General features: G+C 65.7%; 1 protein-coding gene across 3 annotated transcripts in view; it reads right to left on the bottom strand.

Moving 5' to 3' along the window:
- Window positions 1–14,640, bottom strand: part of RXRA (retinoid X receptor alpha) — a 96,270-nt gene that overhangs the window by 14,900 nt on the left and 66,730 nt on the right. For 2 of the 3 annotated variants that reach the window (XM_032478881.1, XM_032478882.1), the window contains exons 2-4: window positions 12,907–13,172; window positions 7,153–7,360; window positions 6,685–6,864 (exon numbers count right to left, since the gene is read on the bottom strand). In XM_032478881.1, coding sequence (XP_032334772.1) covers window positions 6,685–6,864; window positions 7,153–7,360; window positions 12,907–13,172 — 654 coding nt within the window. Of the gene's footprint in view, window positions 1–6,684; window positions 6,865–7,152; window positions 7,361–12,906; window positions 13,173–14,640 lie in introns of those variants that run through there. The other variant, XM_032478880.1, reaches the window with a different exon arrangement.

Genomic DNA, 14,640 nt, shown 5'->3' with positions numbered 1-14,640 from the left:
TCCTGGTCAACGGCCCACCCTGGGGGACCTGAGGGTAGGACGTTCTGACAGAGGCTGGTGACCGTGCGGGAAGCTCCAGGTCAGCTAGCGCACAGGGGCTGACTCAGGCTGGCTGACTGCGACAGCTGCAGGCACCCTGGCCTGGAGCCCAGCCTCTGGCCAGCCCTGGAGGTGGGGGCTCAGCAAAGAGGTCACAGGGCTTTCCAAGGACGCCCACCTCCCTCTTCCAGCCCTAGTCCCACCCGGGTCTCCCTCTCCTTATTTCTCACCCATCCCAGAGTTTTGCCCCCCAGACCAGCCCGAGCACCCTCCCCACTGAGCCTCAGCCCGGCACCCCAGCCCTCATGCTCCTGGGGGAGCTTACTCTCAGCCCCCTCCTCTTTCCTGGTCCAACATGCTAGGCCAAGCTCCCAGAGGCCGGGAGGGTGCGGCCCCCGTGGGGCCCCCCACGTGCCAGCGCCTCTCCAGGCCTCAGATGGGGCTCACCCTCCCCTGCAGGACGTCTCTGCCGGGCAGGAATGGTTCCGCGTCCTCGCTGACGTCGGCTGCCACGGGACTGCCCCCGTGCACCTCCAGACCCACCCTACCTGCTCCAGAGCCCAGCCTGGGGCTCTCACTCAGGCCGCTCACCCTGGGTAAATGCAGAGGACCAGCCGGAGGAAGGCGTAGCGTCCACAGCTCCGGCCCCACCCCGCCCAGCCTTGTTCTCAGGACTCCGCAAGCCCCCCATCCCCCTCTTCCAGGCCGGGGGTGGGGGGGGAGGGAGGGCCCCCCGCTGCTGCTGCCTGGGGATCCTGCAGGCCTGAGTGGTTCTGTAACAATGCACGTAGGGCCCTCTCCACCACGCCACGCCAAGGGCTTCCTGCCGGCCCGCCGACGCCCGTTCAGAGATGCCGTGTCCGTCTGTGCCCCCCTTCAGACTGCGGGGCTCCCTGAGCCCTTCCTGCGTCGACAAGTGGCCATTTGCAGCCACCCCCTGCCAGGGCTGCACCCACCCAGGACCCAAACACCGACTCAGGTGAGGGGCTTCCCATCCGTGGGGGGGACTCAGACACGGCCCGGCCAGCACCTCAGGTTGCACCTCAGAGCCAAAGAGCCAGGCGGCAGGCCTGGCGCTTCTGGAAAACCCGACAGCCGGTGGGGCTGGGTGGGGGGCTCAGGCTGGCTGGCCTGACTCTGGTCACTCCCCACATAGGGGTGCTGGGCTAGAGCGGGCACCTCCTCACATCGCCCTCTGTCACAGGGGACGGGGTCACAGGCCAGCAAAGCCCACCCTGTGGGAGGCTGATCTGGGCTGGCATCCAGGGTGACCCTGAGACCTTAAAGGATGGGGTCCCTGGTGTCTGTCCCCTGGACAGAATCCTAAACCCTCAGGAGCTAGGACACAGCTAAGGGGCGCATCTCACCACGTGGGGAGACAGTGCCGCAGGGGTGCGGCTGGGCCCCCAGGAGAGCGGACAGCCGAAAGCTCCAGGCTCCAGAGTCAGACCCTGCTCTGCCCAACAGCTGTGTGGCTCTGGGTGAGACCCTGGCCTCTCTGTGCCCCAGTTTCCTCAGCTGTAGAATGAGAACCACACGCTGGCCTTCAGGCTGGAGCCACAGGGAGGTGCCCTCGGGATGTCCCCAGCTGTCACATGCCTCCTGCTCCCACGCTCCCCACGACACGGCCCGGCTACGGGGACTTCCTCCCACTCCACAGACAGCCCGGGGCACGGGGAGTCCCGGACGAGGTGGCCCCATGCATGGAGGCAGCGCCAGGAACGGGGAGAGGGCGGGGGTCCCCGGCACCTGCCTCCTGCGCGGGGGCGGCGAGAATTAATTAGAGTGCTTTGTGAAGCACTTGGAAGCCGTGAAGGCCCACAGCTCTGAGCAGCGTCTTATAAATATTACGGTTTTATTTATAGACGGCGGAGGGGGCGGGGGAGCCCGGGGATTCAGGTTTTGCCAGCTCAAACACCTTGCAGTACTCCTGTTTGACTTACGTCCCGCTGGCGCCAGGAAGCCTCGGGCGGGAGGCGTCTGCAAAGACAGGGCCTCGTTATCCTCCCAGCCCTGAGTGTGGGGCGGAGGGGCCGGCACAGGGAGGGGAGGCTGCCAGGAGCGCAGAGGCAGCTGGGCCGGGCCAGGCGCTGGGGATCCCCAGGAAAACCCTCGGGGCTGACCCCACACCGCAGCCAAGCACTTGCCTGGGAGGGGGGCTCAATGCCCAGCATAACCGGGGTCCCCGGCGTGCAGAAGAGGGACACCCTGGACCTGCCTGGGGCTGGGCAGGAAGCCTCGGGGTTGGGGGCACCTGGGGGCGGGAACCCCAGGTCTGCTGCCTCCCCGGTTCAAAGCTCTGCCAGCCGGCCGGGCCCTTCCTCCATCCCTTCCCCCTGCAATCTGCCTGCCCACCCCCCACAGCAGGCAAGAGTGGATTTCACTAGAAGGCTCTGGCCCAGCCGCCTCTCCTTAGGGCCAGAGGGCGGTGCCTCTGCCCGAGGTCACATGGCCAGTTACGTCTCTCAAGCTCAGAGGACGCGTCCCTCTGTCCCCCAGGGGACTCAGTCCAGGACAAGATATCTGCACATGAGAATGATCACCCTGTGCACACACTCTCCAACCCCACGACCGGCCCCACAAGGTGCTGCCACCCGCCAGGTTCCTCCCAGCAAGCCCTTGAAGGGAGCCTCGCTGACATGCTGTGCATGGGAGAGGAGCTGGAGGCTCGGAGAGGCAAAGCCCCACGCCGTGTTGACAGGGAGGCTGGGACCCAGCTGGAGCCCCTTCTCCACCAGACGTGGGGCTCCACGTGCCTGTGCACACACCCCAGTCCTGCAGAGTCAGAGACGGGGTGCAGGAAGCACAGTGCACACACCCCAGTCCTGCAGAGTCAGAGACGGGGTACAGGAAGCACAGGGAGGCAGGAAGGGAAGGGGAGAGGCTTCCTGAGGGAGGAAGAAGGGACCAGAGAGGGCCCGAGACACCCCGGCTGGGGGCCATGTCACCAGCGTCAGACTGGGGAGCCCTGAGCGCAGGGCCGGCCTCCCTCATCAGACCCGGAGCGCCAGGCTCTGCCACCGCACGCTCCAGCAGAGGCCCAGGCTCGGCCAGGGGAAGGCTGGCCTGTGTGGCATTTCCCACCTGGGCCCCCCAGTGACCGGGAATGCTGCGGAACAAGTCCCTGGTGGCTGCTTGTGTGCGAAGGCCCTGGCCATCGCCCGACACGAGATGCTATCAGCCTATCAGCGGCGGTATCCCTCATTAGGCCAGCAGGAGGTGGGGTCCTCGCCGGCCCTCCCTGCGGTCCGCAGCGGGGGTGCCAGCCACGGGGCGCTCCCTCCCAGCGCTGCAATGCGCTGGAGCGTGCAGTGGCAGGGCCTGGCGCTCTGGGTCTGATGAGGGCTCAGGCCAGCCCAAGGAGCAGACAACTCACATCCTATGTGCTCCTGGACAAGGCTGGGGTGGTACCCAGGTTCCCAGTCCCCTCAGGACAGCCACCCTGCCCCAACCCATGCAGCCAACAGCCCCACCACCTCCCGGGGGGCCTCTCTGCAGGTCAGCCACTGCACCTGGCCCCTTGAGAGGGGGCCTGCCCCCGACCCCTCAGAGCCACTCATCCTGGAGACCACTGAGTTCCCTGCACAGCCGGCACCGAGGCCACACCAAGGCCACTGGTCACTCCTCCCAAGGGCAAGGCCATGGCCTGGGCCTCACAGGCACAGGAGACACAACAGGCTGTCACCTTGCTGCGAGCCACGCCCCAATGAGCGCGGGTAACGGGCACTGCCACCCACGCGAGGCCAGAGCCCACCGGCAGGAGGCCCGGCCCTCCTCCTGCACCCTGGGTTCTCGGGCCTGCACAGAGCCACCCTCCACAGCCGGGGGGAGGGTTCTGCGTGGTGCTCCAGCAGGAGGGAGCTCTGCTGGAGAGTCCTCACGGCCTGCTTGTGACTATAAACCCAGCAGGAGGCCGGGGAAGGCGGGTCCCGATGCAATCAGGCACTTATCTGATGGCCCATAAATCAGGTCTCGAGGGCCGCGCCGCCTCGGGAATGCGCCCAAGGCTGCAGATTTATGCACCAGACGGGAGAACGTGGGCGACGCAGCTCTGGACCAAACGGGAGCAGCCCGGGCCCCACGGTGCTGGCTCTGAGGCCTCCCCGAGCGCCCCTCGTCCCTGGGTCTCCATCTGGGACGTGTGGGGACAGCATCGCAGCACCACGGGTGAGTGAGAGTGTGCATGACGAGGACAGGGTGCCCAAAGAGACCCCGGACACAGCAGGAGCTCCTAACAGCCGCTGTAACAAGACCCAGTCACCTAGTCACTGGTGAGCACCAGGGGAGGGCCCGGGCCCGGTGACTCTCCAGCCCTGAGACTGTGGCTCCTTGGGGCCACAGGCAGCTGGAGTCTGCTGACGCCCAGGCTCACAGGTGGACAGGCTGAGGGGGCTTTAAGAAGGAGGCAGCACTTACTGGACAGTCTTGAGGACCGGCAGAGGGCACTGCCTGCGGCCCCGCAGGGTGCCACAGCTGCTGACAGTCTCAGCTCCTGCACACACTGTCCCCTCCAGCCGGGCACATGGTCTGCTGAACACTCTTCAGGTGTCAGCTGGACACCCGCCCACTCGAGCCTTGCCTGGCGCCCATGGCTGGGCCAGGCACCTCCTCTGGGCTCCCACAGTTCCCTGGGCTTCTCCAAGCCAGCAATGACCACAGCTGGGGGCCGGCCTGTCTGACAGTCACTTTGAATGGACGGAGGCCCACAGCTGGCCGCTGTGTGCCCAGCGCTCGGCATGGGGCCAGGCACCAGGGGCGGTGAGCTCAGCGAGTGAGTGATCCCAGGCACGAATCCAGGCTCACTGCGCAGTGGTGACCTCGAGGGGGCCTGGAGCCTCAAGCTGCATGGCAGGGCCCCGCCTCTGGCCAAGCTCCACGCCTGGTGCACACTGATCCCCTGCCCACCACGTGCTTGCCCTGCCCAAGTTTCCACCCTTCAGGAGCAACGTTGCACTCACCACCGCCAGCCAGCCCACCCTGACTGCATGGGGTGGACAGAGGGACCAGGTCTGGGTACATGCCTCCCCCAGCCAGGCCCACGCTTCTTCTGCCCCTCTCTGGCCTAAAGGAACAAAGTCTACACCGGAAACCAGAAGTTCAGGTTCCAGGCTGGCACATGACTGTGGACAAGCCCTGGACCCTCTAGACCTGTTTCTCCACCTGCGCAAAGAAGCATGGGCCGAGCTCTCTAAATAAACATGCGCCCAGATCAGAAGGCCTGGTGGGCGGATGCCCATTCGGCCCAGGACCGCCCCTCAGCTCACAGGAGGCTCCCCTCTGTGGGGTCCACAGACCCACTGCCCCTCGCCGGGGGCTGCCGCCCAGCCCCAGCCCCACCCCCACCAACATTGCACTCCACACGCGCTCACAGCCTCAAGGAGGAAATCCTGCAGGACCGTGTGGCCTTGCTAAAGTTTCAATTTCTCGACAACAACAATTGATTGGTGCTGAAGAGCAAAAAAAAAAAAAAAAAAGAATGAAATGGGATGAAACCTGCAGCCCGGGGACCCCACCAGGAGACAGTGGGAGAGAGGCAGGCAGACACGAGCCACGTGTGGACCACGGGAGCAGCCACAGTGCAGAACAGACCACACGGATCCTAACCCCAGACGGCACCTCCCAACCCCACGAGGCCCCGGGAACGAGACTCAGAGATGCGGCCCATCCCAGACCCCAGGGTGGACACAGACCAAAACCTAGAGAAGACACCCAGAACACAGGAGCCATCAAACCTGCAGAGGGGGAGAAAAAGACCCCCCAGACAGCAAGGGGAAGCAAGGAGCCCCCTCTGGGCTTCCACGCTGCCTGCCCCCACCCACCCCTAATAAACGTCCTCAATGAAATGGGCTCACAAACCCGAGCCCGAGAGGCCCACGGCCCGTCCCTCTACTGTGAGGACCTGGGGTCACCAGGCACTCTCAACCAGGCTCACAAGAGCATGCAGAGCATGGGATGGCCCGGCACCCAACAGGCTTGGGGACATCCTGATGGACGTCCTGATGGTTTTATTAGAGTTCCCTGCCCTCCCACCCCTGAATCAGCACTGTCCCCTCCAGGACGTGACCGTCTCCTCACCCAGCAGAGCACCAGGCCCCAGGTGCACCCACTCTCCTGGGCTGGCTGCCTCCGGTGACCCCCTACCCCCCATCTCCAACCTCGGCCCTTGATGTGTTTCTGCCTCTCCACCTTCCAGAGCCCACGCACTTGGCCGGGGCCCACTACGACCTTGAAGAGGCCTTGACCAATGCCTGTCCCCAGCAGGGCCGGGAGCAGCCCGCAGGCAGGACCAAAGTTGTGTCTCCTCTAACCCAGAGCCTGATATACAGCAGACACTCAGTAAAGACATGGTGGGTGAGCCCACAGCCCAGGGGACAGGCTGCCAGCACTGCGGCAGCTCCTCTGGAGGGAGAGCACGCCCCGTCATCAAAGGTTCGCAAACGCGACGGCCACCACTGGAGGTCTGCACAGCTGCCGAGTCTAGGGCTGGACCCTGTGCTCCAGGAACCTGGGCCACAAGGGGGCCTGTGGGAGGCGGCCCCGCCCACTCATCCACGGCCCGCCTCCCCGCCTCCCGCCTCGCGCCCCACGGCCGCCCGCCCCCCCTCCCCGCCTCCCCACCTCGGGCCCCGCGGCCGCCCGGCCCACCTTCCCGCTTCATGCCCATGGCCAGGCACTTCTGGTAGCGGCAGTACTGGCAGCGGTTGCGCTGCCGCTTGTCGATCAGGCAGTCCTTGTTGTCCCGGCAGGTGTAGCTCAGGTCCTTGCGCACCGTCCGCTTGAAGAAGCCCTTGCAGCCCTCGCAGCTGTACACCCCGTAGTGCTTGCCTGTGGGCGGCGGGCAGGCGGCGTGAGGGCCCGCGCCCACACGCAGCAGGGGCTCCGCGCCGCGCCCCCGGGGCCCTCGTTCCCTCCCCCCGGGGGCTGGCGGGCGCAGCGGCGGGATGCGAGGGGCCGCGCCCACGCGCACCGCCTCCTCCGGAAGCCCCCGGCCCTCCTTGCCACTCACCGTCTCCCCGACGGCAAAGCACCAGGCGGCCCGGGGTGGGCGGCCCGGGGGGCCCCGCCCCACCCGCGCCCGCGGGCCGGCAGCCCCACTGCGCCGTGGTGCCTCACCTGAGGAGCGGTCCCCGCAGATGGCACAGATGTGCTTGGTGAAGGACGCCATGTTCCCTGAGGGGTGGGCCGGGACTTTGAGGACACCGTTGAGGCCCAGCGGGGGCTTTATGTCCTCGCTGCTGCTGACGGGGTTCATGGGGGAGCTGAGCTGAGGAGGGGAAACCGCGGTCAGCCCTGGGGGCCAGAAGGTGCTGCCACACCCCCACTGTACAGAGAGAGAAACTGAAGCTCAGAGAGGGGCCCTGTCCACCCCAGGCCCCACGGAGGGGCAGCTGGGTGCTCAGCCTGCGAGCACGCCAGGCTGGCGGCGGCTGTCCCGCCCTCGGAGCCCCACCCTCCCACCGCAACCGGGAGTGAAAAAGACCTCGAGAGGCCCCTGCTCATACCTGCATCCCTCACCCACCTAAGTAAGAACTGCCTGCCGTTACTGGGTGCTCCCTCCACAGGCCAGCAAGAGCTCCGGGACCCCCTGGGGAGGCAGGCGCTTTGGGGACCCCCAGCCCACAGGTGGGCACCGAGTCTGGTCGCAGTGAGGAGGGAGGAGAGGGTGTCCACCCCAGCAGGACACACAGCCTCAGCAGGCAGGGTAGGGGTCAAAGATCACACGACCCAAGGAGAGAGGGAGGAGACACCAACCCCTACACGCACACGCATGCACACATACACACGCACATACACGCGCACACACATACACGCACACATACACATACACGCACACATACACTCACATACGGATGCACACGCACATGCAAGCACACACATACACATGCACGCGCACACATACTCGCAGGCACACACACGCACACACACATACACACACGCGCACACATACACACACACACACACACACACACATGCCCTCCACCCCTCCCGCCATCCTGATGCTGCGCCAGGAGGAAGCATGGGAAACTCACCCGTCACCCTGGCAACAGCGGCCGCGGCTGCAGTGACACAGCGGTTTTGGTTCCGCTGCGCCCACCCCAGCTCTCCCATCAGTGCCAAGGGCCCGGAGGTGCTTCCCGCTGCACCCTGCGAGCCAGCCGGTCTACGCTGGGGCCAGGACCCCAGCCAGGCAGCCCCCAGCACCCCCGCTCTGCAAAGCCCTGGCAAAGGCGGAAGTCGGGCTGTGTGATGTCTGTGGATGGACAGCGGCTGTCGTGCTGGGCCCCCGTGCACAAGGGAGCCTCACCCCCTTCCTTCCCCGCAGCCCCCAGCTCCCATTCTCCTTTCTCATGGGACAGGAGGAGTTGGGTGCTCAAAGCACACAAAACACAAACCATCCCAAAGGCTGTTTCCCACTAGCCTCAGCACCTGGCAAGTGCTGGGTTCCTCCTCCGCCCAGGTGGGCCCCGGGGGGTCTCTGAGGATGCTTAACCCCACGGGACTCGGGGGGCTGCCAGGAGGCCAGCCCCTGCAGCTGGGGGCTGTCAGGACTCAGGAGGTGGGGTGAAAGTGTCCAGGGGACCCCACTGCAGAACAGGGCACCCTATGTGTCAGCTGAGAGTACCCCCGTGCAGCGTCTGCAGGCTTCAGAGACATTTCACTAATAAGAGAGCAGACTACGCAGGGCGCTGGCTGTTTGCTAAGTGCTACTGGGAACGGCTGTGCCCGGGCCTCTTGCCGCGTTGGAAGCCCCCAGTGAGCGGGCAGAGCTGCACTCCCCTTTCCGGAGTGGACGCGGAGGCTCAGGGAGGTCGGGCTGAGGGCACACAGCCGCGAAGTGGCCAAGCAGGTGTGAGCTCAGGCCCCTGAGAGCTGTAAGCACTGAGGGGTCCCTGTACGCTTCAGAAGGGGCGCCCGGGGCCCCAGAGGACTGGCCGGCCCAGAGCCACTGGGTGATCCCGTCCACCTGGCTATTCACTGAGTGCCCACCAGGCGCCCAGAGGCCCCGGAGAACACGCCCTGCGTGGCCTGCGGAGCTCGCTGGCAGGTGGGAAGGGGACAGCCACAGCTTGTCCCAGGGACTCTGACTCCTCCACTCCCTGGGTGGCTTTGGATAAATGATCTAATCACTGAGTTTCCTTGTGTGAAAACTAGAATAACACGAGGCCTCCGTCTGAGGGCTGCCGTCAGGATAACGGAGCGATTCGTGGGCAGCGCTGACAGTAGAGCTAACGAACCCAAACCAGCCTCTGCGTTAGCGCTCGGGCCTCCGGGGGACGCCGCCAGGCCAGCTGGGCCTGGACAATGGAAGCCGGTGTCCCAGGTAGAGAGGCCACCGGAACGATCGTTTGGAGGTGGGGGAACCAAACGACTGCTGGGAAAAGGGCAGGAAATCGATGCAGCCCGGGGTGGAGGGTCTGCAGCAGGGGCCAAGGCAGCCACCGAGGACACGTGAGCAGGCGGCCAGGGCTGGACACTGGGCACGAGGCCCCTCTCAGGCTGTTGGAGCCCGACCACAACTCCACGCAGCTGGGTCTGCTGGGCGGCACCGAGGAGAGGAACTGGGGCATTTCCCCTTTCTATGGGTGCCCAAATGATCCGGGTGGGTGAGGGCCACCTGTCCTGTCTCCCAGCCCCCACGGGCAGGCCCTTGGGACTGGCACCTGCCTGGGTAAATTGAGGCAGGGCCGCAGCACTGAGGACGGCCAGCCAGACTGCATCAGGAAGGAGACACAGGAAGGATGGACGGAGCGTTAGTCAGTCAGGCTCATGGCCAAGCTGGCTCCCAGGCCGTGTGCCAAGGGCATCCCTGCTCCCCCCCACCCTGGGCTCAGGCGTTCTTCCCATGGGCACAGCAATCAGCCCTAGGAGGCCTTGCACATGTGGGAAGATGGAGACTGGGCGGCAGCCGCACCCTCAGCCCAGGCCTCCGGCCACCATGTCACTTCTCTGCCTCAACTGGTAGGCGTCCTGGCACGGCCACAACCGCGAGGATACAGGGGTGTGGGGGCCTTCTCCCTCCCCAGCCCCAAGCTGACAGGCCTCAGGCCGGGTTCACAGCTCCCAGGACAGAGCATGGGGGCCTCATCCTGCCAGGAGAGCACCCCTCCCAGTGTGCTCCCAGCACCCCACAGATGGGGGATGGCTCCCCTCCTGTGCTCCACCTTGGGCTCCAACATCTCCTTCTGGAGCCTGCAGACCACGGCGCGGCAAGGGTGGGGGCTCATTCCGTTTCCCCTTTCATATCCTTGGCGTTTATTTCAGTTCCCGTGGAGCCTGCGGGACCAACTGAAATAACCACCCGCCTCCATCAGTGCCCCCCAGGTCTCCTGCCTGTCTCTTCCACACCCAGCCTAAGTTGGGGGCCATCACCCATGGTTGGAACTGGGGTGGGAGGCCCTTGGCTTCGCTGGCCTCCATCTGCCCATCAAGGCAGCGGGAAACCCTGTGAAGTGCACGTGGCCTCGCAGACGCCCCATCACGGAGGCCCCATGCTGCGATGTCCACCACGGGGAGCAGGCAGGACCCACACAGGTCCTGCCCGGGGGAGGCTGGCCAGGTCGGTGCCAGGCACTGCGGGCGGGCTCGGGGACGCAGTGGGGAATGCTGCCTGGGCTGATGCGGGGAGAGACACGGGGCCACTTGGGCAACAGCGCCCATGGTCTGGCCTGGTTCTGCCTGGTCCCTCTCCGCCGCCCACCGTGTCCACTTCCCTGTTGGGCAGGGTCAGGTGGAGAGCACTCAGGGATGTCGACAGCCCTCCTGCGTGCATGCGAAGGCCGAGCAGCAGGCCCTCTCCGACGACAGCAGAAGTCAGGGACCCTCGCTGGTCCCGGCACCGCGACTTCGCGGTTGTGGTTTGGAGGCGGGGGTGGGGCGTGCTCCCCTTGAACCCCACCCACATTTTCATGAACACGGGGAACCCCAAGCTTTGAAGACACGCTGTGAAGCCTGGGAGCTGAAGTCAGCTCCCAGGCAAGGAGCTCGGGGGCCAGGGGTGGAGGCAGGGGTTGACGAGACCGAGACCTCCCCAGGAATGGTGGCCAGAGGCCAAGCACAGGGCTCAGACCACCGCCACACCAACTGGGCCGAACTGATAAACGAAAAGACCAGATGGCCGGTGACCAGCAGGGCAGGGGTGAACATCCGGCACCCCTCACCCTGGCTTCAACAAGCTCCTGCTGTGTGCCAGGAGCCTCTCTGTGTGCAGGAAGGAGGTGGTCCCGCAAACCCCTGAATCCCCAGCACCGCCCCACCCCTGCCCCCAGACAGGCTAACAGTGCCAAGGGGCACCAGGCACCCCCAAAGTTTGGGGGCATCACGGCCACCCTCGGCCCTGTGTCCCTGCACACTCAGGCTCATACACGTGCCCTTGGGGCATGCAGGGTGGGCATCAGGCCTCGGTGCCAGCAAGGAGCCTCCTGGGGCTCTGAGAGCCAGCAGGTGCCGCCACTGTCCCGGTTCCCAGGGGACAGGTGCACGCCCAGTCTGCACCTGTCCTCTCACCAAGTGTCGTCATACAGCCAGCAAGAACGGGGGTGTGGAGGCTGTGCTAAAAACAACACGGCCAGGCCCTGAAGGCAGCCGAGACCCCCTCAGGCCAACACCTCAGGCCTTCGGCCTGCTTCTGGAAGGCTAGGTGACAGAAGGGGGCACCCAAAGCCCCAGCTCTTCTGTACCCATCCTCCAGGGACAAAGGGGCTGACAAGGTCACCCTGGAAGAGCCGGTGAGATCTTCCACCAAAACCAGTTCAGGACAGGCCCAGCCGATGGGCAGCGAGCTGACCCCAGACCTCAGTGGCGCCCCCATCCTCCTGGGCCGGGGGTGGGGTGGGCTGCCCTGGGGGCGGCCTGGCCCAAAAGCAGCAGGGAGTGCCCAGGACACAATGCCCCGACTAGCTGTGTGGCTTTGGACGGTGGGGCCTGCCCCAGAGTGCCCTCTCTGGAGGGCTGTCCTGCAACCTCACGGAGGTGGTGCGCCTGAGCTCTCCACCACGGGGCCCTGTCCTACTCGGGGGACCCTCCTCTATGGAACCCAAACTTGAATGACACTCCAGGCAAAGGGGTCCCTCGTATTTCAGGACGGACAGTCTGAGCCCCAGACAGAAGCAGCACCCCCAGGATTCAAGCAGCTCTCCCAGGAGTCTCACGAGGAATCCAGCAGGAACCCACCGGAGCTAGGACGGGAGATGCCCAGCCAGGGTCCTGGGAACTCAGGGCACCGCTGCAGGGGCTCGGGCGAGAGGCGCCCAGGGTGGGGAGGGTGGACCGGGCCTGCGGGTCCCCACAGCAAGACCTGGCTGAGTCAGGCCACCGGCGCCAGCTGCCCCCTTGCCCGGACACAACTCCAGGAGCAAACTGTTCAGAGAAGCCCCTGAGCACACATGACCACGGACCACAGAGAAGACCGCGGAGTCCAGGAGACGGTCTGAAGCCACAGCAGGACTTGGGCCTGGCACCCCGAGGAGGGACGTGTGTTCCCCAAGCCTGGGAGTCTGGGCAGGGAGCTCCAGACACCCAGCACGGGTGTGAGCGGAGACCAGGAGGGTGAGGGCCCGGGGCCAGGGAAGGGAGGGGCAGCTGAGAGGCCCGGGGCTCCAGGGAGGCGGGCTGAAGCCTGAGGACTGTGCAGACCCCACCCTACAGAGCTTGGTGGCACGGGGCAGGAGCCCCCCACCAAGGGGGCCTTGCTGGAACAGAGGGCCAGCAAGGGAGCTCAGCTGATGACCTCGGGGGCCGGAGTCAGCCAGACCTGGGCTCAGACCCAGGCTAAGGCCGCCTCTCTGAGACCGTGTCAGAGAGAGGTTGGAAGTGAGAGCACCTGCCTCCCCGGCCCCGCCCTCCAGTCCAGGCCCCGCCCACACTTACCTGCGGGCTCCCGGTGCCGAAACCCAGGGTGGGTGTGGTGGGCACCGACATGGAGTGGGGGCCCATGGGGGAGCTGATGACGGAGAAGGGCGGGCCCATGCCATTGATGGGGGAGCTCAGGGTGCTGATGGGCGAGTGCAGCTGCCCCGGTGCGCCGAGCGAGGAGCCGATGCCGGGCCCCAGGGAGGGGTGCAGCGAGGGGGCAGCCATGGAGCCGCGCCCTGTGGGGGAGCTGAGGGAGGAGGAGGTCACCTGGGTGGAGAAGTCTGCAAGACAAGAATCCACAGGAGGCCGGTCAGGAATCCACACCGACTAGCCTGCCACCCCTCAGGCCACAGCGGCCACACCAGGCCTTGGAAAGGCAAGAGACAGCCCTGGGCAGGGCCCCAGGCGCCCCCCCACCTGCTCCTCAGCCCCACTGACGCAAACTCACACCCAGAGCCCCCCGGCCTGGCTTTCAGGTTCAGGCTGGGCCCGAGGCAGGCGCAGGGAAAGCAGGCTGACGGCTGCTCTGAGACACCTATCTGGGCAGGGAGGCCAGGGCGCTGTCCCTGAACCTGCAACCCCACGGGGCCTGTCCACCTGGAATGCCTGGTGGCCGGGAGTTGCCAGCCCCCTGCCCATCCACTCGGAGGTCAAGGTGAGAGTCTGGGAACAGTAACAAAAGCGAACGCTGACACCTCAGAGCGCCCACCACGCAGCGCAAGCAAGTCCACATCCTCACTGCAGCTCAACGCGCCGCACCAACAGGTACACGCCAGGCACTGCCGCTAACCCGCTTTACAGGTGGGGGCCGAGGCCCTCTGTTCTGCGGCTGCTTCGGGCAGGGCGGGCCGAGACACCAGACCCCCGGCCCCTCTGACTCAGGGGCCCCAGAGAGGTGCCACTTCCTGTGTGCCCAGGCCAGGCGGCGTGTGGCCCAGGGCGGGGAGCTTCGAGGTGGGTCTGGTGGAGGGGGCCCAGGAGTGTGCCAGGCCTGGAGGTAGGGAACCCACAGAGGCTGTGAAGGGAAGCTGGGCCCTCCCACAGACCAGCCTTTCATCTCCGGGACTTCAAAGCCCTAACATGTGCTAATTAGGCCTCCCTCCCCACCCTGAGAGCTCAGCAGGAAGCTTCCCCAGGAGGGAGGCTCTCAGGTGGCGAATCCACCGCCCGAGGGACCTAGCAGAACTGAAGGGAACTCAGAGAGGCCCAAACAAGGCAGTGGGAGCTGGAGCTGCAGGCCACAGCTGAGTCCAGCCTCTGCCCAGCAAGGGGCCGAGCAAGCCACACCCCCTCCCAGGCCTCAGCCTTCCCATCTTCAAAATGGCCTGTTGGGGCCCTTTCCCACCAGTCCTGCAGTGATCACACATGCTTCTGAGATGTCGAGTGGGCCACGGGTGCAATGGAGTGGCCTCTGTCCACGCACCAACAGGTCAGGGACATGCCCTACTGACACCACTCAACAGCCCCAGGATGACTTCGCTTGTCTGAACCTGGGAGTGGCAGTGCCCTGAGCATCCCCCAAGTGCCAGGCTCGGAGCAGGAAGAACCCTGTGTGTGCATCGCCCCCAGGTCCTCTCGTCGACACTGGTCAGTGGTGCAAGCTGGGTCTCAGACACACACCGTCACGCTGCAGGACACCGCTACCCACAGGGAGGGTTGCGACTCAAGCAGGCCTGACTCTGTCCAGCCAGAGCCGAGCTCTCCCCTCAAGAATCTGTCCGTGGAGGTGCTGGGCTGCGGCCAGCCCGT

The sequence above is a fragment of the Camelus ferus genome, chromosome 4 (genome assembly GCF_009834535.1).
Source record: "Camelus ferus isolate YT-003-E chromosome 4, BCGSAC_Cfer_1.0, whole genome shotgun sequence".
Classification (NCBI taxonomy): domain Eukaryota; kingdom Metazoa; phylum Chordata; class Mammalia; order Artiodactyla; family Camelidae; genus Camelus; species Camelus ferus.
Note: the sequence above shows the minus strand (reverse complement) of the source record. Positions and strands in the feature narration are given on the sequence as shown.